This window comes from Oryctolagus cuniculus, chromosome 14 (assembly GCF_964237555.1).
Source record: "Oryctolagus cuniculus chromosome 14, mOryCun1.1, whole genome shotgun sequence".
NCBI classification, from domain to species: domain Eukaryota; kingdom Metazoa; phylum Chordata; class Mammalia; order Lagomorpha; family Leporidae; genus Oryctolagus; species Oryctolagus cuniculus.
Genome location: NC_091445.1, coordinates 93,235,261 through 93,261,672, shown reverse-complemented (window position 1 = coordinate 93,261,672; position 26,412 = coordinate 93,235,261). Strand labels below are relative to the sequence as shown.

Below are 26,412 nucleotides of genomic sequence, written 5' to 3'. Positions count from 1 at the left end.
CTCCTGTTTATGGCATCAGTAATCTCCCTATGCTCCAGTCATGAGTTTCCAAGGCTATGGAAGCCCTCTGAGTTCTCCGACTCTTATCTTGTTTAGACAAGGTCATAGTCAAAGTGGAGGTTCTCTCCTCCCTTCAGAGAAAGGTACCTCCTTCTTTGATGACCTGTTCTTTCCACTGGGATCTCACTCGCAGAGATCTTTTGCCAGAGTGTCTTGGCTTTCCATGCCTGAAATACTCTCATGAGCTTTTCAGCCAGCTCCGAATGCCTTTAGGGCTGATTCTGAGGCCAGAGTGCTATTTAGGACATCTGCCATTCTATGAGTCTGCTGAGTATCTCACTTCCCATGTTGGATCACTCTCCCCTTTATTTACTCCATCAGTTAGCGTTAGCAGGTACTAGACTTGTCTATGTGCTCCCTTTGACTCCCAGTCCCTTCACCATGACCAACTGTGAACTGAAACTGATCACCTGGAACAGTGAGATGGCATTGGTACATGCCACCTCGATGGGATTGAATTGGAATCCCCTGGTAGGCTTCCAACTCCACCACTTGGGGCAAGTCAGCCTGAGCATGTCCCAAATTATACATCTCTTCCCTCTCCCATTCCCACCACCATGTTCAACAGGGATCACATTTCAGTTAATTTTCAACACTTAAGAATAACTGTGCATCAATTACAGATCTAAACCAGTCATATTAAGTAGAACAGACAAAAAAACTACTAAGAGGGATAATGGATTAAGTTGTTCATTAACAGTCAGGGCTATGCTGATCAAGCCACCATTTCCCATAGTGTCCACCTCACTCCAACAGGTTTCCCTCTTGCTGTTCAGTCAGTCGTCACCGATCAGGGAGAACATATGGTATTTGTCCCTTTGGGACTGGCTTATTTCACTCAGCATGATGTGTTCCAGATTCCTCCATTTTGTTGCAAATGACTGGATTTCGTTGTTTCTTACTGCGGTATAGTATTCTAAAGAGTACATATCCCATAATTTCTTTATCCAGTCTATCGTTGATGGGCATTTAGGTTGGTTCCAGGTCTTAGCTATTGTGAATTGAGCTGCAATAAACATTAGGGTACAGACCTCTTTTTTGTTTGCCAATTTAAATTCCTTTGGGTAAATTCCAAGGAGTGGGATGGCTGGGTCGAACGGTAGGGTTATCTTCAGGTTTCTGAGGAATCTCCAGACTGACTTCCATAGTGGCTTGACCAGTTTGCATTCCCACCAACAGTGGGTTAGTGTCCCTTTTTCCCCACATCCTCGCCAGCATCTGTTGTTGGTAGATTTCTGCATGTGAGCCATTCTGACCGGGGTGAGGTGAAACCTCATTGTGCTTTTGATTTGCATTTCCCTGATTGCTAATGACCTTGAACATTTTTTCATGTGCCTGTTGGCCATTTGGATTTCCTCTTTTGAAAAATGTCTATTGAGGTCCTTGGCCCATCTCTTAAGTGGGTTGTTGGTTTTGTTTTTGTGGAGTTTCTTGATCTCTTTGTAGATTCTGGTTATTAACCCTTTGTCTGTTGCATAGTTTGCAAATATTTTTTCCCATTCTGTCGGTTGTCTCTTCACTCTCCTGACTGTTTCTTTTGCAGTACAGAAACTTCTCAATTTGATGCAATCCCAATAGTTGATTTTGGCTTTGACTGCCTGTGCCTCCCGGGTCTTTTCCAGAAATTCTTTGCCTGTGCCAATATCTTGAAGGGTTTCTCCAATGTTCTCTAGTAACTTGATGGTGTCAGGTCGTAGATTTAGGTCTTTAATCCATGTTGAGTGGATTTTTGTGTAAGGTGTAAGGTAGGGGTCTTGCTTCATGCTTCTGCACGTGGAAATCCAATTTTCCCAGCACCATTTATTGAATAGACTGTCCTTGCTCCAGGAATTGGTTTTAGATCCTTGATCAAATATAAGTTGGCTGTAGATGTTTGGGTTGATTTCTGGTGTTTCAATTCTGTTCCATTGGTCTATCCATCTGTTTCTGTACCAGTACCATGCTGTTTTAATTACAACTGCCCTGTAGTATGTCCTGAAATCTGGTATTGTGATGCCTCCGGCTTTGTTTTTGTTGTACAAGATTGCTTTAGCTATTCGGACTTCTCATCAGAAACTCTAAAAGCTAGGAGGGAATGGCGAGATATAGCCCAGGTACTAAGAGAGAACAACTGCCAGCCCAGAATATTATATCCTGCAAAGCTATCATTTGTGAATGAAGGTGAAATAAAGACTTTTCATTGCAAACAGAAATTGAAAGAATTTGTTGCCACTCGTCCAGCCCTGCAAAAGATGCTTAAAGATGTGTTACACACAGAAACACAGAAAAACAGTCATCAATATGAAAGAAGGTAAAGGAAGGAAACCAAGGAAGGAAACCTCACAGCAAAAGATCACAGGGAATTCAAAGCATATATTAGAACTTATCTTTGGCAAATGGCAGGGCAAAGTTACCACTTATCATTAGTCACTTTGAACGTGAATGGCCTGAACTGTCCAGTTAAAAGACACCGATTGGCTGATTGGGTTAAGGAACAAAACCCATCTATTTGCTGCTTACAAGAAACACATCTTTCCAACAAAGATCCATACAGACTGAAAGTGAAAGGCTGGAAAAAGATATACCATGCCAACAGAAATGAAAAAAGAGCGGGCGTAGCCATCTTAATATCAGACAACATAAACTTTACCACAAAAACTGTTAAGAGAGACAAAGAGGGACACTATATCATGATTAAGGGATCAATTCAACAGGACGATATAACAATTATCAATGTATATGCACCTAACTACAGGGCACCAGTTTATCTAAAAGATTTATTAACGGACTTAAAGGGAGACTTAGACCCCAATACAGTAGTACTGGGGGACTTCAATACTCCACTCTCAGAAATAGACAGATCATCCGGTCAGAAGATCAACAAGGATACAGTAGATTTAAACGACACTATAGCCCAAATGGATCTAACAGATATATACAGAACTTTCAATCCTACAGCTAAAGATTTTACATTCTTCTCAGCAGTACATGGAAGCCTCTCTAGGATTGACCACATACTAGGCCATAAAGCAAGTCTCAGCAAATTCAAAAGAATTAAAATCATACCATGCAGCTTCTCAGACCATAAAGGAATGAAGTTGGAAATTAGCAACTCAGGAATCCCTAGAGCATACGCAAACACATGGAGATTGAACAACATGCTCCTGAATGAACAATGGGTCATAGAAGAAATCAAAAGAGAAATCAAAAACTTTCTGGAAGTAAATGAGGATAACAGCACAACATACCAAAACTTATGGGACACAGCAAAAGCAGTGTTAAGAGGAAAGTTTATATCAATAGGTGCCTACATCAAGAAATTGGAAAGACACCAAATAGATGAGCTTTCAATTCACCTCAAGGACCTAGAAAACCTACAGCAAATCAGACCCAAATCTAGTAGGAGAAGAGAAATAATTAAAATCAGAGAAGAAATCAACAGGATTGAATCAAGAAAAACATTACAAAAAATCAGCCAAACGAAGAGCTGGTTTTTTGAAAAAATAAACAAAATTGACACCCCATTGGCCCAACTAACTAAAAAAAGAAGAGAAAAGACCCAAATCAATAAAATCAGAGATGAAAAAGGAAATGTAACAACAGACACCACAGAAATAAAAAGAATCATCAGAAATTACTACAAGGACTTGTATGCCAGCAAACAGGGAAACCTATCAGAAATGGATAGATTCCTGGACACATGCAATCTACCTAAATTGAACCAGGAAGACATCGAAAACCTAAATAGACCCATAACTGAGACAGAAATTGAAACAGTAATAAAGGCCCTCCCAACAAAGAAAAGCCCAGGACCAGATGGATTCACTGCTGAATTCTACCAGACGTTTAAAGAAGAACTAACTCCAATTCTTCTCAAACTATTCAGAACAATCGAAGAAGAGGGAGTCCTCCCAAATTCTTTCTATGAAGCCAGCATCACCTTAATTCCTAAGCCGGAAAAAGATGCAGTATTGAAAGAGAATTACAGACCAATATCCCTGATGAACATAGATGCAAAAATCCTCAATAAAATTCTCGCCAATAGAATGCAACAACACATCAGAAAGATCATCCACCCAGACCAAGTGGGATTTATCCCTGGTATGCAGGGATGGTTTAATGTGCGCAAGACAATCAATGTGATACACCACATTAACAGACTGCAGAAGAAAAACCATATGATTATCTCAATAGATGCCGAGAAAGCATTTGATAAAATACAACACCCGTTCATGATGAAAACTCTAAGCAAACTGGGTTTGGAAGGAACATTCCTCAATACAATCAAAGCAATCTATGAAAAACCCACAGCCAACATCCTATTGAATGGGGAAAAGTTGGAAGCATTTCCACTGAGATCTGGAACCAGACAGGGATGCCCACTCTCACCACTGCTATTCAATATAGTTCTGGAGGTTCTAGCCAGAGCTATTAGGCAAGAAAAAGAAATTAAAGGGATACAAATTGGGAAGGAAGAACTCAAACTATCCCTCTTTGCAGATGACATGATTCTGTATTTAGGGGACCCAAAGAACTCTACTAAGAGACTATTGGAACTCATAGAAGAGTTTGGCAAAGTAGCAGGGTATAAAATCAATGCACAAAAATCAACAGCCTTTGTATACACAGACAATGCCATGGCTGAGGAAGAACTTCTAAGATCAATCCCATTCACAATAGCTACAAAAACAATCAAATACCTTGGAATAAACTTAACCAAAGACGTTAAAGATCTCTACGATGAAAATTACAAAACCTTAAAGAAAGAAATAGAAGAGGATACCAAGAAATGGAAAAATCTTCCATGCTCATGGATTGGAAGAATCAATATCATCAAAATGTCCATTCTCCCAAAAGCAATTTACAGATTCAATGCAATACCAATCAAGATACCGAAGACCTTCTTCTCAGATCTGGAAAAAATGGTGCAAAATACCATATATTTTAACAAATGGCAGTATTACACAGCATTTTTTCCTTTTCTTTTTAAAGTGGCGAAGTTGCTTGTGATAAGTTTTCTGGCTGAATGACTAAATATTTTCTGAAAAGTAACCTTTCTGTCTAACCATCTTGACCTAGTTGTGCTTAGTTGCTCTTTCCAGTAAAAAAAACAGAAAAATCCATCCAAACCAGAGAAAAAGAAATTGAGCAAATAATGGTTTCCGAAGCAAACTTCTTCCTGCTTTGTTTCTTCATGACTTTGACCTCTTTAGAATTATTCCCACCGGTATTGTGTTAGAAAAATTACTATTTGAGTGAATGGAATAATAAATTATGGCATGATTAAAAATTGTGGATGGAGGTAGTGCTGCCAAGAGCAGTTTTTGAGGTGCTCCATGTTTTTGTTCCACTGTTAGCCTTGTGTGTCTTGCCTGGGCCTGGCATGTTGCAGATTTTCAGCAAATGTACTTCATTGTGGAAACGCAGAGTGCGGAGGATAGAATAGGCACTCAACAACAGCGAGGTCATGTTTACAATCCATTCAGCCACAGCACGTGTCGGGAACAGGTACAAGCTGGAGAAGCTGAGCGACGCTTAGCGTTCTGAGCTTGGCTCATTTAGAAGTGATGGGCACACGAGGTTTCTACTGGTCGTCTTCCTAGTGGAAATGTTTCCCTCTGATGGCACCAGGGCTGTTGTGTTAACATAGTTTGCTTAGCCAGGGCAGGCACTGATGGGCACGAGGCAGTTTGCAGTCTTGCTGCTCGAACAGTGCTCCTGTGAATATCCTTGGGCGTGGTCCTTCCCCAAGAGTGTGAGGGTGCCCCTAAGATGAGCTCCTCTCAGGGAATCACCATGCCAAGCATACAAGCCTCCTCAGTTATGCTAACAAGGCCATGGTGCTCTTTGAAGAAGTAATACTAAAAAAGATCCGCCAACCAGCAACATTTAAGAAGAGATTTCTGTATACTTTTGACAACGCTTACTAAACTTGGGAAAAAATTTTTTGGTGCTCTAATAGTTGAAAATAGTGTCTCTTTCCGTTTCTATTGTAATTTTCAGGGTAGTGAGACTGAATTTCTTTTTTCCCCATTTTCTTTTTTTTAAGGTATACAAATTTCATGTACTTCATGTATACAGATTTAGGAACATAATGATACTTACCATCCCACCCTCCCTCCCACCCATGCTCCCAGCCTTCCTCCTTCCTTTCCTATTTCCTCTCTTAGCTTCCACGATGTTCTACTTTCAGTTTACTTTATACTCATAAGATTAACGCTACACTAAGTAAAAAGTTAAACAGAAGAAAAAAATGTTGCTTAACAGTAGAGACAAGGGCTATAAACAATCATCAAATCTCAAAATGTGAATTTCACTCTTCTTTTTATATATTTGAAAATATTTATTTATACTTTTTGCCCATTTTTTCCCATTGGATTGTTGTGGCTTTTGCTGATTTGCAAACATTCTTTATATTTTAAGATATTAGCCATTTATCTGTGGTATGTGTTATGGATATTTTCCTAATTTTTATTATTACTATTACATTGTTGTTGATATTAATTTTTGCCATGTAGTAAATGTTAATTTTTCATGTAGTGTTTTATAGCACTTGTCAGTATTATTTTAGTTCTTTTATTTTGCTTGAACTGCCCTACTCTGAGTAAAATGTCTATGTTTTTGGGTAGGATTTTTTAAGGTTTAGTATTTAAACTTCCCTTCTTAGTTCATCTAGGCTTTATTTTGATGTAAACAATCACAAACAAATCCAAATACATTATTTCCCCAAATGTTAGGTAGACTGTACATCCGTACACACATATGAGGGGAATTAAAAGAGTTGATTTTGGTGCAGTTTTTGTGGAAATTCATGCATGTTTTTTCTTATTAAGCATTTCCGTAATCTTTCTGAAGACCTCTCCTACCTACGCATTTGTGTTTACGTGTGCTAAACACAGTTGCATAGGGTCACAGGTATCAACAGATATGGAGGAGCTACATGGGACTAAGTGATGAAAGAATTAGATACTATAACCATTTTAATGGTTTTGTGACTATTTTATAATTACTTTCTATGAGTAAAGTGGAGCACCTTTTCATTTGATTATTATTTATAGCCCCTGTCTGTTTTCCTGCTGTACTGTGCTCTTTTGACATTATGTTTTGTGAAGTTTTCATTTAGTGGAGCAGTAAGCCTTTGAGTGTAATGTAAATTAAAATGTTATCTCAGAAATAATAAATAAAATGTTAAGAAAAGGAAGGGAAAAGAGAACAAAAAGTGAGTCTTCCAAAAATACTTAACAGTATAGAACTGTGAAGCTGGAAGGAGGAAAATGTAAGATGGGGTGAGGTTATGGACTGCATTCATACGAGTATGTGGAAACTGATTCCCAATGTGATGGTACGCAAAGGTGGGGTCCTTTGGGGATAATTGGGGTTAGAGATGGCTGTGAGAGGGCTAGACCCTATCTAATAGGATTAGTGCCCTTCTAAAAAGGGAGACCAGAGATTTTTACTCTCTGTGTCCCCATGCACCTGCAGAGTGGAGACGCAGTGTGAGCTCCTACCAGAAGCCAGCTCTGTTAGCCACCTGGTCTTAGGATTCTAACCTCCAGAACTGAGGGAATATTAAGTTTCTGTTGTCTACCACCCAATATAGGGTATTTAGTCATGGTGGGTGGAGCAAACTAAGAGAGCCTTATTTTCTGCCATAGAAAATGAGTCCAAATAATATCTAAGATAAAATAGAAGAAATATGGATTAGCCAAATAGTAATGAAGTTGAAATAGAAGAAATATGGATTAGATGAAAGTTAGGTTGATCAGAATTCTAGAATGAGCCTCTGAGGGTTAGCTGAAGGTCATAGAGTGAGGGAGGCATGGGGAGATGCAAACCAACTAAATCCTGTACTCCTGGAAAGTTAAAACGTGCACCTGTGTGCTGGGGAAGGGTCTGACTACCCGATTCCTTAAGTTTATTTTCTTCTCAAAAAATTGAATATCGGATGATATCAAATATAATGTTATACAGTGTTTACTTAATGCATCGACTGGTTGACTTATGGCTACCTCTAACCTCAGGGTTTAATATTTGAAGAAAATGAACATAATATCTAGAGTGAGGTGGATTCTCCTTCAATGTGTTCAAATCAATTAAGTGGAAAAATCTAAATTTTGTGAAGGTATGGGTATTTTTTAAATACCCAATTTTGAGCTACATTCCTTGTGTCCTGAGAACTCAGGCTGGACTCGTACTAGAATCTGCACACAAACCTGCAGTCTAAACAGCTCGTCTCAGGTTCTGCTACCACTCTAGTCTATGATTCAGACAAAATAAACAGTATCCACCAGCTCACCCACAGGAACCAAGCCTTTTCATTATAGGAGAAGAGAGCTCTGAAAGGGACAAAGTTTCAAAAAGAATTTTTGGACACATTAATTCCATATTGAAGTGAAGTCATTTTTTATGTAGGCTCATCAGTTTCCGTAGCAGACTTGAGAAGCGGTGAGTGCGTTGCCCTGGGCTGAGGGCTGAACTGCTTCCTTCTAGCAGAATGAAACAACTTTTCATTCTTCACCAGTTTCCCTGTGCTTTGAACTGATGACTGGAGAGAAACTCTGAGTTGAAACTTGTGAACAGAGAAAATAATTTTGGAGCCAGTGAGAAAGGGGACAGAGAGATTCACAGTATCCACCTCATTAGAAGCTGCAGCTGAGAGAAGAAAGTTTGAGCAGGAGTTGTCGTATTCCTCATACTGTGCTACGCTGGAGAGAGCAGGCCACCTGCGGTCCCGCTGGATCCTGCGGGTAAGCCTCCAAGGGTATGGGGTGGACTCTCAAGCACAGCACGCTGGAAGACCACTGGTGCACAACAAGGAAGTGGAGTGAAGAAGGACCTGAGCCTTTATGTCAATGTCATGAACAGACTCAGTTGCCAAAACAAACTGTCAGTGCAGTGAGATTCTGGTCACACAACCAGCCCCCGGTGTCACCCAGGAACACCACAGATGGGGGCTGTCCCTCCTGTGTGTCAAGGAGAGACCCGCTGGGGAGTGCTGTCGTCTTGGAATCTAGGGTGATTTGAAAAATCAAGTGATGTGCCCTCCTCAGCGGATCAACTCAGCTAACTGCCGTGGATCACCAAAACAGCCCACAGAAGAAATTAAATGTGGCTGGATTTTTAACTGCTTTGCCGAGGGACCTACAGGAATATGGACGTGATTGATGGCACCGAGAGGCAGTGTTTGCCCCTGTGACACACGGCTCTTTATGTTCTGGTTTCCTCTTCTCCCAACCCACGTGGCACAGCATCCAGAGGACCGAGCACAGCCTCTCACTCCATCTGTATTTGGAAATGAAAGCATTTGGTCCTGGAGCCGATGCCTTTGCCTTCTTTAGGAAAGTTTCCTCCCTGGCTCTTCAAATCAGGCACTGGTAGTCATGACTGTGTGATTCAGGGTGGGAGTTGACTGTGAGCATCCCAATCATGTGGGGTGTCACTCCCCCACTCGCGGAGGAATGACGCCAGACCCTGCGCTGTTCTCTTTGCCCAGCCCTTCCCGGGTTTGCTGCCACTCCCCCACTTGCAGAGGAACGACGCCGGACCCTGCACTGTTCTCGCATTTGCCCAGCCCTTCCCGGGTTTGCTGCTGGCCCCCCCGCCTCCGCGGAGGGGCGGCACCCCTGCCGCTTTCCCCGCTTCCACGGAGGAGCGGCACACCGCCAGCCGGCTCTCTCAGGGGTTGCTCAGATGTTCCTCAGATGTTCCTGGTGCATGTTGTCTCTCTCCTCCTTTATAGTCCTCTTCCACCAATCCCAACTCTCCTGGCGTTCTCTCCCCACGCCGCTGAGCACGCTGCTCTCCTCCAATCAGGAGCAGGATCAGCTCCTGCAGCTTGTTAGTTGAATTGGTGAGGCAGCTGTGTGGAAGTTGTTTGCTCTCTCTCAGCGCCATATGCTGGGAGATCAGATGCACAGAATTAGTCCTAGCAGTTCCAGTAATTTAGTCTAGTCTCGGCTGCTCCCCACAGTGGGCTCTTCTATTTATAGGAGCTGCTTCTTAGTGAGGTAGGTTTAGCTGAACTGCCCAACTCCAAAGAGCCCAGGAGGCTCAGACCCCAAAATGTGGCTGGAATGCTGCCCAGAATCTTAGTAGATCCAGCAGTCACAGAGGCCACAGCTCATCTGTCTTTGTTCTAATTCTCTGCTTATCCCTCTAACCAAGCTCCTCTGTGTTTATCTTAGAACAGTTCCCCTGGACCGGTTGCACAGGTAAGGGACACTTCAGCCAAGGCTGTTGCAGTAGAGAAACCTTAGGCTCCATTCCATGGGAGTGAAAGGAGAGTCTTAAGCAGTGCTGTGAGCTAGAGGAAGAGTAGTCCAGGCTGTTAGGGACTGGTGATTGGTGTGTGTAACAGTGAGGCCCCTGCCCTGCCAACCACATGGAGAGATGAGGTTATGACGTCTTCTCCGGTGATTACATTTCAAAGGGCTGGTTCCCAGATTTTGAGAAGTAAATTTCTTGAGTTGTAAAACTAGCAAGAGGCAAAGAGATTTAAATCTCAGTGAGGGCAGAGAAAGGATTTATAATTGTAAGGTTTCTAAAGTAGTATGCTCTAAGAGGAGGTCAGTGGCTGAGAGTCAGCAAGACACACGTCTAGAATTTAGCCCAGCTTGGGGAACGTGAAGGCTGCCCTGGTCGGTCTCCCCCACTTTTGCTCTGGCAATGACGGCTTCCTGTTTGTCTGCTCCGGCTGCTGCTCACTGGTCGTGGGCCCAGCAGCTCCCTCCAGTCCCAAACCCTGCAGCGTTGGCTCCTGTGTGAGCCAAGACAGTGCTACTCTGATGGAGCTTCCCCACACAGGCTCAGAATCACAAGTCTCCTCCATTGTCTGTTTCTTTTTTTTCTTCATTAATTTGAATTTTTCTGCCTTTCCCTTTTGCCGCATGGAGTAATCCTAGAACTCAGTATATTTCTGGTATCCACTAGTTTCTCTTTCTTTTTGGAAATTTTAGTCAGTGTTCATTAACACTGCTTCATCAGACTCCTGTTTATTTTTGTGGAATTAGAATCAATATCTACTTATTTTAAGCTGAAATTATTCAATAATAATTTTTGTTTAATGATGGTTTTTCTTTTCTCAGCAATTTCTCTTTTCACTTAAAATTTACTTTAACAGCTAGTGTTAATTTATTTGAATATTAGGTCATCCATCATTCTCATAATCTATTGGAAATACTACACAATAACAGGATAATGCAATGTATAATATTTTCTGTTGAAAGAAATTCACAATCTTTGGTCATTCATGTGGTTCGGCTTATGCCTGGCAATAGAGCCAAGGAAGGTATAGCCAGTTACATGTGTGGAATCATGCAGCTCTTTAGAATTACTTTACCTGGTAGTCTGAATGCGGAGATGCAAGCACTTTGCTCAAGGAAATGAAACTGACCTGCTTTATTACATTTTGAGAAAGGCTGTGTCCGCAAGGAGGGATAGGTTCAGTTGCCTTTGTTCAAATTAAAGCAGATACTGCAATAAGACTATGAGTTACATAGGAAATTTAAATTAAATTATGTAATTTTTAAGTATAAGAAAACCCAAAGGGAGTAGCTACAGACCGACAGGAACCCAGAGCTCTGCTCTGTCGATTCTTGACCATCCAAGGCGCAGCACCAGACCTCATGGAATGGGCCCCTTCAGCAGGAGGTAGAGAGCACACGGCCCTGCAGTGATGCTGCGTCCTCCTGCCTTGATTAACGTACATTCAGCTGATCCCCAGGGTGCAGGCCCATGTCTTTCTGTATGCAGAGCAGCGAGGGGCCCATAAAACCACTCAGGCATTTTTGTGCTGTAGTCCATCACAGGTCTTCAGTAGTTAATAAAATCCGAGTGCTAACCTTTACTGAGTGTTTTCTATGTGCCAGGCACTGTTCAAAACACTTGCCATGCACCAGCTTTAATTGCATGCAATTAATACTCACAAAGTCTGACTGAGATAGGGACTTTTTTTTTTTTTTGACAGGCAGAGTTAGAGAGAGAAAGACAGAGAGAAAGGTCTTCCTTCCGTTGGTTCACCCCCCAAATGGCCACTACGGCCAGCACACTGCGCCGATCCAAAGCCAGGAGCCAGGCGCTTCCTCCTGGTCTCCCATGGGGTGCAGGGCCCAAGCACTTGGGCCATCCTCCACTGCCTTCCCAGGCCACAGCAGAGAGCTGGACTGGAAGAAGAGCAACGGGGACAGAACCAGCACCCCAACCAGGACTAGAACCTGGAGTGCCGGCACTGCAGGCGGAGGATTAGCCTAGTGAGCCGCAGCGCTGGCAGAGATAGGGACTTTTAATATCTACACTTCACACGTGCCAGCTTTCATCACGTGTGATTAATACTCACAGTTGGCCCTGAGATAGGAGCATCTTGCAAATGTACCCACGGTGTCCACTGGGGCAGCGCTACGCCTGCTTTCTTCCCAAGCTTGCAACCTCCGGCTGACACCTTCCTGAGGGAAGAGAGCATTGCATATCCTGATTTGAGAGTCATTCTCTTTATTTCTAGGTCATAAATTTTTTAAGTATGTGCAATGTCACCAAACTATTCTACCATTCTCTTATTTAGCATCAGTATTTTCCTTATATAATTAACACCAGAAAAAGTAGCACTGAATATGAATTCCTATATGATCTCACTAAATTCATGTTCAGCATAAATATTTAGTCATAGGCATTATATGTCTATATGCATAAATGGAAATTTTTAATAAAATTTCAGTGATCATCTTTCTACCTATTGGTTTGAATTGGCAAATTCACATGGGTCGAAGCTTCAGAAGAAATCTGTTATGGACAGAGTAGATACAAATTCCCCCATCTACTTCTAAACAGTCAACAGGAAGCTCCTCCAATCAATTCTGAAGACTCCACTTCTTAACAAGGGCCTTCTTATTTTTTCTTTCCTTGGTATTACCTTTAGCATTTAAAGATTTCTTCCTAAAACATGAATGCTTCACGTAACAACGAGACCCACGATTTTTTGTTAGTCTTGCACTTTTTAATGAAGAAGTCAGATGTTACCCAAGGATTCTGAACTAACTTCGGTCACACACCTGGGAATATTTTGTACACTGGACTTTCTTTACTTGTTGGTGGAAACTAGATTGTGAGAGCTCAACTGCCTAAGGCTTAGTTAGAGCATAATATAGATTCTGATTCTTCTGTGCATTTTCTTTTTTAAGTATTTTTTTAAACATTTGGTTCCTTCCCCAAATGCCCCCAGCAGCCTGGGCTGGGACAGACTGAAGCCACAAGCCTGAAATTCCACTAAGTCTCCCAGTGGGTGGCAGTGGTCCAAGCACTTGAGCCATCATGTGCTGCCTCCCAGGGTGCTAATTATCAGGAAGCTGGATCGGAAGCGGATAGCCAGAAGTCAAACTGGCATTCCAGTCTGAGACGCAGGCCTCCCCAGCAGCAGCGTAACTCTCTGTGCCCTACTGCATTTTCTCTGTTACTCCATAATGGCTGTTGTGATGCTGTGACAAAGTGAAATGAACACCAGTGAAGCCCATGAAGTGATTGGCAGCAACCTTCCTTCTTAGGGGGGATGACATGCTTTCTGCTGTTGATGAGTGAGGTCTGTGTGTGGAGAGCCCAGGTCCGCCCCAGAGTGCAAGTACCATCCTGCCATGGCTCGGAGGCCTGTTGGGCACCCTGTCAGAGTGGAAGAGCAGTATCCTTGGCAGGGAACCACGGTGTGGAAGGGCATTGCTTCTGCTCACTTGGAAGCATGAGCAGCTTGCAGAGTGTCCCACTTCCTGTGATGACTGGAAGGGGAGGCGAGGGCCGTGCAGACTGTCACAGAAAAGCTCAGCAGACACGTTAAACAAGCAAGGATGACTTCACTGAAGGCTATTGCAATGGGAGCAAGAGCTTTAAGTCATCTCTGAAACCAGAGGCAAGAGTTTTTTTTAAGACTTATTTCATTTACTTGAAAGGCAGAGTTAGAAAGAGGGGTGGTGGAGAGAGAGAGATCTTCCATCCACTGGCTCATTCCTCAAATGGCTACATCAGCTAAGTAGGGCTGGGCCAAGCTGAAGGCAGGAACCAGGAAACTCTTCAAGGTCTCCCATGTGGGTACAAAGACCCAAGCACTTGGGCCATCTTCTGCATCCAGGCACGTTATCAGGGAGCTGGGTGGGAAGTGGAGCAGCCAGGATGCATCCCATATGGGATGCCTGCATTGCCGGTGGTGGCTTTGCCCACTACACCACAACGCAGGCTCCGGCAAGAGTGTCTAAGTGCTGCGGTCAACTAGTGGGAAAGCATCAGAGCATCTGGGGGAAGAGGTGGCCAGTGTGGTTTGGCCTCCTGTGCTTGCTAATCGATGTTTATTGAAGTTAGGCTTCTGTCATCCCAAAGGGACTGGACCCCCTCTTTCCTGATGTTTACATTTCAAAGACATGACTCCCAGCACCTGGAGAAAGACATTTCCTGGCAGGAGATGTGAGAAAGCTTGTAGCTCCATGGTGTAGAGAAGCAGTTTGATTGCCAGAGTCAGCTCCCTGAGACGGCCAGCAGTCAGGAGGGCCCTGCGGGAAATGCAGACGGGGAACTCGGGGTCCATCTCGGTGCCCGTTGTGCTCCTCCTGCTGGGAACCACAGCTCTGCCTGTTTCATCCCCCACTTCCCAGCACTCTCTTCTGGCAAATACGGGCGCAGTGCCAGCGCCACTTCCTCATGGAATCTCTTCCGAGTCCCACTTCCACCCCAGGCTGTGCTCCGACTGACCAAACCACGTCATGCTCCCTCCCTTACTGTATGCCCTTCCCAGAATACACTGAGGCTCTGGAGTTCAAGGACTCTGCTTACCATTCCTGCCTCACCAGGGCTGAGCCTGGTACTCGACACTTGGTAGGAATCAACTCAGTGCTTGCTGATAGGTCGACAAGTGGATGAATGCTGGATCCTTCCAGTTACCTTGGGAAAACATTTTAATAGGGTGTGTTTTTCAGAACATCACGTGCAAGCATTTACGTTATATATTGTTATAACTCATTTATTTTGAACCCACATAAAACAGATGAGGTTAAGGTCACATGGTGATCAAATTGTATTCTTCCTGAGTTCAAAAATCCTTCCTGAAAGACATTATATTTGCCCATCATATTACAATTTATATAAGCATTCTACGTTAGTTCCTTTGATGTTTACAGTTGGCCCATGGAGTAAAAGACATGGGATATTGTATGTGTTCCCCAAGACCACAATGTCAGCGTAGATGCCAACTGCGGCCCCTCCTCCACCCTGCATCTTTCTGCAAAGGGGTCTCCTTTCATCATCAGCCGTCCTCAGAGAGCACCACGTGAGAGTGTTCTTTATTCCTCATACTTGATGATATATTTATTTATTTTAACAAATTGAGGACCATGCATGTGTAAAAAGAATCTGATCACTGTTGCTAGGGACAGAGTAAATTTTGGATGGTGCGTCCCAGCTTCCAAACTGTGATTAGGCCTTTGGCTATAAAGTCTCTTTAATTCATGCCTGGACTATGTAATTTTTATGAGGATTGTAGAGGGGAGACACATGATTGAAAGATGCATAATAATGTGGACCTACAAAGCACTTCAGGTTATATTTCAAGGCAATTTTCTTTTTTTAAATTTTTAAAATTTTTTTTTATTTAGTAAATATAAATTTCCAAAGTACAGTTTATGGATTACAATGGCTTCCCTCACCCCATAACTTCCTTCCCACTCATAGCCCTCCCATCTCCCGCTCCCTCTCCCATTCCATTCACATCAAGATTCATTTTCAATTATCTTTATATACAGAAGATTGATTCAGTATATATTAAGTAAAGATTTCATCAGTTTGCACCCACACAGAAACACAAAGTGTAAAATACTGTTTCAGTACTAGTTATAGCATTACTTCACATTGGACAACACACTAAGGACAGATCCCACATGAGAAGTATGTACACAGTGACTCCTGTTGTTGACTTAACAATTTGACACTCTTGTTTATGGCGTCAGTAATCTCCCTAGGCTCTAGTCATGAGTTTCCAAGGCTATGGAAGCCTTTTGAGTTCGCCGACTTGGATCTTATTCCGACAGGGTCATAGTCAAAGTGGAAGTTCTCTCCTCCCTTCAGAGAAAGGTACCTCCTTCTTTGATGGCCCCGTTCTTTCCACTGGGATCTCACTTGCAGACATATTCCATTTAGGTCTTCCTTTTTTTTTTTTTTTCCCCAGGGTGTCTTGGCTTTCCATGCCTGAAATACTCTCATGGGCTCTGCAGCCATATCCGAATGCCTTAAGGGCTGATTCTGAGGCCAGCACTGCAGCTCAATAGGCTAATCCTCTGCCTTGCAGCGCCGGCACACCGGGTTCTAGTCCTGGTCAGGGCGCCGGATTCTGTCCTGGTTGCCCCTCTTCCAGGTCAGCTCTCTGCTGTGGCCAGGGAGTGCAGTGGAGGATGGCCCAAGTCCTTGGGCCCTGCACCCCATGGGAGACCAGGAGAAGCACCTGGCTCCTGCCATCGGATCAGCGCGGTGCGCCGGTCGCAGCGCGCTGGCCGCGGTGGCCATTGGAGGGTGAACCAACGGCAAAAGGAAGACCTTTCTCTCTGTCTCTCTCTCTCACTGTCCACTCTGCCTGTCAAAAAAAAAAAAAAAAAGCAAATTGTAAGGCAATTTTCTTGACAATGATAAAGCTTCAGGAAGCATTGAACTTGCTTGATTTTCCTTAGTCATTAAGCTACTTACTGCCAAGGCTGGGCCTTCATATACTTGCTGGCAACTAGTGTCTGAACAAATGTCTGACAGGGTGAAAGGAAAGAAGTGAATGAAGTCCGTACCAGGGTGAGGTCCAGGACGTGGCTTAACTTGATGTGAGCCCAAAGGTACCCCAGCAGTGAAAGGGGACATGGGGCAAGAGGACAGGACCAGGCCAGCATCTCTGAATGAGTAGGACCCTTGGCTGAGCTGTCAGACACTGTGTACAGCAGGCAGGCCCCAGGCCTGGGTGACTCAGGCCCCTTGGATCACCCACTGAGAGCTTGCCACGTGCTCCCCCCAGTGAAATGATGCGACTGTGGTCCCTGTTGTACGTGGACCTGTTAAACAATACTTAATGCAGAAGAGCTGCAGCTGCAACTAAGGTCCGTTTGTTTCAGAGCCTGCAGCACAAACTGCTGAGGTTTAGCATTGATTGCATTTCCCCTCCTTTCACAGGAAGGTGACATTCCTGGGAGATCTCTTCCTGCCTCCTCTCTGGCAAATAGCCTAGGGGAGAAATGTGACTCAGTGACAGTGATCAGCACTGTCAGCCTGGTGGAATCCATGGTTTCTGCCATGCCATTCCCCCAGTAGCAGGGAACCGAAGGTGGAAGGACTCAGAGTTTCAAGGAGGAGTAAAAGGGGAATGGCACAGCTTTTGAAGGATATAGATGAAAATGTCTGTCCAGTGACAGTCACAAAAGGGACCGAACAACCTGCTTCTGAGAGACTCTTTTCTAGTTGAGGAGATACAGATCGACCTGCCGTATCTTTTTACCAAATCAGCTAGCTGCTTCCTTTTGAATTGTTTCAACAGGCGCAGAAATATCATTGTATTTTGGAGCCAGAAGTGTTATAGTTATAGAATGAACAGAACTTGGCTCCACAAACTCATGTAGATGTTGAGACTGCAAAATCTTAACATTTATTGGATTAACAATAATGGTTGATGGATTCAGGCAGACACTTGATCTAATTATTGAAGCTGGGAGACGGGGCCAGTGGGAGGACTTTATGTCATTTTGGGGCTTGCCCTCTGAAAGGTTGATTATGTAAGCCAACTTCAGTCGTAACTTTTCTCTCTGCTCACTGGCTCACCATCAATCATTCCTGCACACCTGCTCCACCAGAGCCAACCTTTACCAGAGACCAGACTGATGGGGCTACTGATGTTGAACCGTGAACCTCCAAATTCTAAGCCACAGTAAAACCTTTCCTTCCCAAGAAGTTCCTTTCATGTGTTTAAACTACAGTAACAACAACAGAGCTGACTAATACGGTTCATTGTGCAGAGTTCACAGCTGCCTTAGGGTTTGGGCCGTGAATGGACTTCGAAGTCTCATCAAAACCCAGAAAGTGCATGCACTTTAGCTGGTGTCTGTGTGTGTGTTTTCCCCACTAGGGAGATGGTCCATTAATGTCAGTATCTCAAAGGGGACTGTATCAAAAACTGTTTCAACCACAAGTTCATAGCCACCAAAAATCAGTAGTTCAATAAAAAACTTCCTTCTTATAGCAGAAAGCCAATCTATAAATGCAGAAGAATAGAACATGACCCCCTTTACAGCCTTCATGGCACTGATTGCTCCACACGTGATTTGTCAAAGAAAGGTGAAGTTATGGAGGGACATTTGACAAGCAGGAAGTAACATATGAGGGAACATAGAAACATTCATGGAGAATGGAATTAAAAGATAAATTGAAATCCATGCATTTGTGGGCTCTTCAAAAATCATGGGAAAATGGATATTGTGAAAAAACCACGCCTGACTTCCAAAAATATTCTGCACCGAAATAAGTCTATTTTAATTCCCTTATATACTCAGCTTTAAAGTACCTTCACATAGATCACTCTTACTTCTACAAAGGGAAAAATCCCTCTACAGAACAAAATGCAGTGGACAGCTGTTTAACAAAGTTATCAAAGAGAGTGTCACCAGCAAGACAAAGTGACCTTGTGAATTGATGCACCAAGGAAAACACAGCCTCCACCTCATGATCTTCTCGCCCAAAACAAATGATCCCAATCCGAACAAGAAGGAGTGTTGGACTGACTCCAACTGCAGAGTGTTCTATAAAAATTTCAATTCTGTCCTCTTTGCAAAGATCAATGCATCTGGCAGTGTTTTCAAGAGAGGAAATAGGATTCAATCTACACTCACACTTTTTAGAAGCCCAAGCCACTTTACCAATTTTCTGCCAGAACAGCTTTCTGCAGCAATGTCTGGCCATACTGAGTCAGGCACTCCACTGAGTCTGTGCCACATGAATGTTTCCTTTTAATTTGTATTTATAATGCAGCATTCAGGGCACAGACTCTCCCTTCACTCCACATGCACCTTGTACATGAAAACACTGTACCAGGCTCAGTGCTGCGGGCGGTTAAGACGACCACTCAGGTCTCCTTCTCAAGCATTACTTCCGGGCTGCACCTGAATGAAGTTGAGAGACACAGGCAGATGAAGGGAGGTAGAGTCTAAGTCCGGCTTTAACTGTTAAGCAGTGGAAAGCAAGCGAGCAGTGAGTGGTGCTCTTGGGGTGCTTCAAGGCACTAGAATCTTAACAGACTCTGTGATTCTGTCTGCTTTGATCTTGAGAAGAAGCCCAGCACTTGTTAAGGTAGATGCTAAGAGGGTGTTGTTGCTTTGTTTACTGCGTCTGACACCAGCAAGGGGAAGCAGCAGGCAGGTGCTCTGTGTGTGTGTGTGTGTGTGTGCTCACATGCTGCAAAGAAGCCTTTAGTTTGGAATTTTAGCAAGCAATGAAAGGATTTGTGGCAGTGGTTTTAGTCCATGCTGAACCTGTCAGACTAAACTCTTGTATCGTGATTGTGGTAAGGGAAATAATGATTCCCCTCCCCCAAATGTTTGTGTCCTAATTCCTGGAACCCGTGGATAATCAGGGTACAGGGAAAAAGGAAAGCAGGTGATAGATGGATTAGACTACAAATCCCAGGACGTCAAAATAGGGAGAGTGTCCTGGATTACCCAGGTGCACCCACTGTCATCACAGGCTTCTGAAATGTGGAAGTGGGAGGCAGAGGAGTCTGAGGGATGCGACGGGAAAACTCAGATGATGATGAGGGCGAGGCTGTGAACCACACTGAGGGGAAACACGGGAAGAGGATTCTCTCCCAGAACTTCCGGGAGGGACCCCAGCACTGCTGCTAGTCCCGGTAGACCTGTCTCAGATGTTGGACCTCCAGGATTCTAAGGACATAAACTTAGCTGATATTCTACACTCACTGCCAACATTTTCTGTTATAAAATCTGATGCAGATTCAGAGAGATCTGCACTCAGTCTCCAAGCACTTCTAAGTAAGAAACGTTTGGAGCCCTCCAGCCAGTGGCCAAGGAAGCGCTGGGTGCCTTGGGCTCCCTTCCTCCGGGTCTGCAGGTCTCTATCTGTGCCATCCTGGAGTAGCAGGAGGGCCCCTGTATCACTGGACCCAGACGTGCTCTCAGCTCCAAAAATCAAAATAAAGGCAAAAACCAATTTCTCATGTTCCAGTGAAGCCTTTCCCTGTAACAAAATTTCTCTCTTGCTGTGATTTACTTAAACTAGCAAAAATTGTATATATTTATTGTATACAGCATGATGTTTTGATATGTGTGCACATTGTGGAATGGCTAAACAAAGCTGATTAACATGTATTACTTTCATATTTCTATTTCATGGTGAGAACACTTAAGATCTCTCTTCTTCAAGTATCCAATACATTGCTATTAACCATAGTAACCGTGTTCTACAAGAGAGCTCCGGAAGTTATTGACACTTTGCATCCTTGACACACTCTGCCCAGTCCCCCAGAACTCCCCCAGCCCCTCATTCTCCTCTCTGCACCCGAGAATTCACCTCTTTCAGATCACACTTAGAAGTGAGGTCAGGGAGTATTTGTCTTTGTGAGCCTGGCTTATTTTATTCTACCTAATAGCTCCAAGCTTCATCCACATTGTGGTAAATGACAGAATTTTCTTCCTTTTATCTTGCTATATTTTAATGTCAGTATTTCCATGTTCTTTCATCCCCAGATAGATCATGCATTCTTTGAGGAAGCAAGTGCCTTCTTCTCATTTGTATGCCCAAGGATAAAGACAATGACTACTGAATTACAAGAAGGGTGGATGGCTGCCAAGTAACAGTAGATGACGAGAATGTGCAAATCAGGGGGAATCACCTTTTGGGAAGGCTGGACTTGGCACAAATCTGGGTGTAACTGCACTTTTAAATGAGCAAAGTAAACCCCCTGAAAATACGTTGCTGGAGACTGTTGTGACAGAAGTATGAAGCACTAGAAAATTAGTTTCATATACTTTTCTCTTGAAGCAAGCTCCTCATATAAAAAAAATCTTACAATATTTTGTTAACATCATTTAGGAGGAAGAAAATAAACAATGTGTTTGTAGTCCCTTAAAGTTATGCTTATGCGAATAGTTGGATTCCAGATGTGAGCTGAGAAGTGAGGCACACAAACCCAACAGCATTTTCCCATGTTACATGAAGCCTGTGCACTTCCTTCTGAATTGAGTCCGTTGAGTCCAGAGTGTGCCTTCAGTGGGAGTCAGCTGTGTGTCCTGGGTCGCATGCTACCAGTAGGCTGTCCTGGACCTGTTCTGCCCTGTCACTGCTGTATCCAAGGCCCACGGGGCTTATGACCACCGTCAGTTGATGGCTGCTGGTAAGAGGGTAGGAAGAAGAGGACAGCTGAGGTCTCGGGCGTGGCTGCTAGTGTGACGCCAGCTCCCACACAGTGTTTGACCCAAGTGACCTCACTCGGTCCCTGGCCTGATATGGGATGGTGTGCCCAACCTCGTCATGAGGGTAGTGGCTTCCTGCTGTCGCCCATTCCTGTCTACACTCTCCCGTTGGTTTCTCACCAACTTACCACTCTCTTGAATTACATCTCTTCTGTAGTTGTACATACGTGGAGTGGTTTCTGTCTGGCTGGCTGCACCCTGACTGACACAGCAGCAGTGATTCCTGAAGGGAAAGGAGGGAGAATGAGACTGGAAGTAAGCGCTGGCAAGTGCGCTCCTGGTGTGGAGTTCTCCGACATTTCAGTCTCACTGCGCCCAGGCCGTTACACAGCTGACATTCCTGCCTGCTTCAGGATTGAAGCCCACTTGGGGTTCCCGTAATAAAATCCATGTTGATGCAACCAGAAATTGATAGGACATGATACTTGTACGTCACTGTTGATCCAGGATGGCACATACTCACCTCACGTTACATCTGTTTGTAGAGGTTCAGAGAGGTCAGCCGGCTTCCCAACTCACACAGCAAGTAAACAACACTGTAAAGTACATCAAACGAAGGGTGTCTGTTGTTGATTAGAAATTGAATTGTCAGTTGGTTGTGTGACTAGACAGCTGTTGGACTGGTCCAAGAAGGGTCTGCCATGATGAATGATCGCAAAGATACTTTTGGTTAGATAAGTTTTGTGCTTCTTCCAAGACCTAAGAAATAGAAAAGTATTTACATAAAGGTGGAACTTCCCAGTTCTTGTTTTTGGTCAAATTGGAACTTTGGCAAAGTACCTGTAATGATTTCTGCATTTTTCTTACCAGGACCTGTGATCTTACTGACTACAATTTATGTGGTATTGATTGGATGTAAGGCACTCTTCAAGCATTTCCATAAATTAACTCACTTAAATCCTGGGAAGAACCCTCTTCCCCAGGTTCTGCCATTTTCTCATGTTAAAGATGGGAAACGACCTCCAGAGACTATGCAACTTGTCCAAGGTCATCCGAGAGATGACCTTGTCCAAGGTCAGGCAAGGAGGCACCACTTTGCTATTTTCAGTCGTGATGAAAATGTCTCAGTGATTCGTGTACTGGAAGGAAAAGTCCCAGAAATGTTTCAGGAAGAGCAAGTGGGAAAGTCCGGTGCTGACTGCTTTGTGTCTCACCTTCTGCTCATCTACCATCACAGCCTCCAGCAGGGCAAAGACAGTCATTTGAATTCCAGGCATGAACACGAAGGTTCCAGAGATTCATCCTCTTGCCCACAGTCACACAGCTACCACCGAGTGAGCCAAAAACGAAAACAAAGATGGCTTGCCCTGGTTTCCATCACACCGTGGACGTTGCGTCACGTGGACTCGTCTCCCTGGTTGTAAGTATTTCTGAAATGCAGATGTCAGCATAGCCTGCAGAAGCTGCCGCTGCGCATCTGAGTGGCCAGTCTGAGGGTTTTCTGTAGGACCTTGGTGCACTGCTGTTCTTCTCTAGCTGAAATATATTCTTTCTTGAATTTATTTATGAGCATATGCTAAATGTGCTGTACTGCGTTCCAGGGTGCAGCAGTGGGCAACACAACTGAAGTTCAAGATCTCCTGGGTTAAGCAATCTGCAGTAAACATCAGCGCCTGGATGGCAGTGCTTCAGTGGGGTCTTCAGCTGCCATTGGACTTGTCAAAGTACAAAAGATACTACTTCAGTGGCTTGAGAACATTTGGCAAAAAATCTCTTTGTTTTTTTTTCCTGCTGTGGATTACTCAAGAAGCAGTTATCTTCATGGTCTTATTTTCACCATGATAATTACAGTTACTGCCAAGCTCACTGGAGTTCTCTCCCTTTCCCCCTCTCTCATCTAAAAATAATAGAAGAACAGTAGTGACAGAGATAAGACTAATACTATTAGGCAGTAATTTCACTAAATTTTGTAGTTCCTCACTTCACATTCTTAAAATACAATTTGGGGGTGATTAGTCCACTAAATTACCAAGACTTCAGTATGAATCCTTTTCTACATTCTTCAGTCTATGGCAGGTGTAGAAAGAGCATGGCCATGTGGACTGCTTAAGAATAGTAATAGTGAGGGAGAAGACAAAGAAATACAGCCTAACAATCCATAGGTCATTCACTTTTCAACTGTGGCATTTAGGAAGAAGTTGGGACTGAGATAAATTATGAGCCCACCCCTCCCTCTGCCGCCTTCTCCACTCCCCACTCTGTAGACCAAGAAGCTGGACTGAAAGCACTTGACAAGTCTGACTTGTTTCTCCCAACTTATCAACACCCCCTTGAGCCTACTTTCCTCCATAGCAAGATAGAGTGGAGGCAATGCTTCTGGGATTCATCATTGAATTAAGAGTCCAGTAGGATTCTCTCTATTCTGCTTCCTTTTGTGACTTTGGTCAGGAAGATAAGATTTTGTTGATTTTCCTTTATATTTTATATCTGTATAACAAAAAAGAGATAATGCTTTGCTATCAGGTGATGCAGTGATTGGTCTAGGCACAGCTATTATTCCATGTCAAGCATGTCAGCGAGGACACAGATCTGTGTGTCAATCAACAGGATCAACGGCAAGTTCTCCAGCTCCAGGAAGCCATGAAAACTGAGAGCACCACAGAAGTATTTTTGTAGGCTTTTCTCTTGAAAACCCATCTGATGTGTTGAAGGAGCTGAATTCATCTGCCTTCCTCTGTGTTAGAGAAATCCAACCTTACGGGTGGTCTAGAAGTACTACATCTGGTTGCCCTGGAGAGTTTTATGTTTGTGCAATTACGCAGATTTTTGTGCATTAGGATTCTTCTTCCAAAAATGGCAAAAAAGGATGATTTGTATTCCTTAGGGTAAACAGACTCCCCAGGATTGTGTGTGAATATATAGTTATAAGATGCCTGTGTGTGCAGAACTAATTGTTACTATGAGTATTTCTTTTGGTACCTATGGCTAGCTTGTCTAAGGTGAAAGATACAAATAACTGAGCCTTGCAATTCTGCTGAACTTCATGAGCCTCTTATTAGTCATTTTCAGAGTAGAGACACGATAGTGAGAAGTGAGTAAGATTTCCTGGGCTCCCAACAGTGCTGCTTCCTTTTAGAATAAGCTGGTGCAGAAGTAAACTCCCAAGTGTCCATGGGCCAGGTCCTTCATCCACATGTGGTTCACTTACCCCACTAGGCTACTGCAGAACGTTTGTATTAATGTTTAGATATCAGGTGTATTCCCGCAAAAATGTGGATATTGATCTTTTTTTGAGTGTCAGAGGGTCTGACCACAGAGGCCTCACATTCCCACATGGTCACTAGCCAGACAGGTACCTTCTAATCTCAGTTTTCTGCCATCACCAGGTCTGCCCACTATTCCCTCAGCCATCTGCTGTGGCAGCAGCTTCCGGTTGCATGTGACCCTTTGTCTAGGAGTTGGCTTTCAGCTTCCGAAGTTCAAAAACTTGTGAAGGTTTGGTCAAGCACAAGACAGCTTTATCACAGCATCCCAAGAGCCTGCTTGGTAAGGAAAATGTTTATCTGTAAATTTATCATTAGAAGTATTGACCACACTATTTTATTAAAAAAAATCAATGCATTCTGACTCAAGTGTATGTCTCTATGAGACAGTCAAGTTGACAGTGTTTAGATGATCTTAAAGGCAGACTATCATGTTGTGATGTACCATTCCCTACATGACATTCCAGCCAATGTATTTGCCTTCTGGGGCCAGTTGCCCAGAAAGTGGATTTCAGTATGTTTCTTGAGTAGCAAGGTCCATGGAGGTGGACCTTTCAAGAACGGGGTGGGAGTCGCTGCCCTCTGCCTTCCAGCCATCACCCACAGGTACCCACTGCAGCGTCCACCTCTGTGGAACAGGCCTCTGTGCGGGGAAGGGGACACTTCTGCATGAGCTCACAAGTGCATCCTCTCTTCTTGACATCTCTGGAGACTTACTGGTATATGGAACCACAAGTTGGATTGGAGCCAGCTGTGTTTCTTGAGAATCTGTGCTTGGGCTCCTGATGGAGATGTGGGAAGCAGCATTGAGTCCCATCAGTTCTGCATTTGCAGGCAACTAGGCTTACATTTTATTACATATTGCCTATTTGCAATGATTATTTTCCAGAGTAGCTGTTTCCTAAACTCACTCCACTTTAAGAACCATATGCAGATTACAGAATGTTTATACATAGAATATGCATAGCTAGGTTCCTCTGTAAGTGGACTGAAGTTGCGTTTCCTTAGGTGGAAGAGTCATATGGTGTCTCTTCCAGAGTTTGGTATGTTTTTTTGCATCTAGATAAGACTTCCATGAAGTTAGTGGCTGGTTCTAACACACTCAAGGTATGGGGAAGATCCTGTGTTTAAACATGCTTGTGCATTTATATGTAGACGTAAGTGATAGGTTTCTGTGTATGTTTCTGTGTGTGTATTTGTGTACACATATTCTTACTTCTTTACTTAATGAGGAAATGATGCCCTTTATGGATTATCATTCTGGGTGGTTGCTGCTGCTGACAGTAGTAGTGGCAGTAAGTGCACTGGTGATTTTTGACATTTTTCAGGCTCTGGGGAGTCCTGGTATAACCTTTGGAAGAGAAGCTAATACAAGTCTAGGCATAAGCAAGACTCACGGCATCATCTTCGAATTCTGCTACATTCAATTCCTGATCTTCCTCTGGAGGTTTTCAGACTTGAACTTCTTCCAGTCCTCTTTCATATCATTCTCTTCCAAATTGAGCTTTTGGCTCTATTTCTATACCAGTGTGTTGTTTCTTATGAAGGAGGGCTTTGAAAAGGGAAGAACTTGGACATCCAAATGATACCCACAGAGTTTCTTTTAATTTAAAAATTATTCAATAACTTTTGAACATAGAAGGAAAAAAACCACATTCATTCAATGCATTTTCCTATAAAACTACCACAGATAAAACCTC

At 43.5% G+C, this 26,412-nt stretch overlaps 1 protein-coding gene across 1 annotated transcript in view; it reads left to right on the top strand.

Annotated features, from left to right (window-relative positions):
- LOC108175626 (uncharacterized) overlaps positions 1-24,371 on the top strand; it is a 127,538-nt gene extending 103,167 nt beyond the window's left edge. The window contains exon 3 of the mRNA XM_070056505.1: positions 20,784-24,371. Within this exon, the coding sequence (XP_069912606.1) occupies positions 20,784-20,891 (108 nt within the window). The 3' untranslated portion in view covers positions 20,892-24,371. The remainder of the gene's footprint in view (positions 1-20,783) is intronic.
- The last annotated feature ends 2,041 nt before the right edge of the window (positions 24,372-26,412 follow it).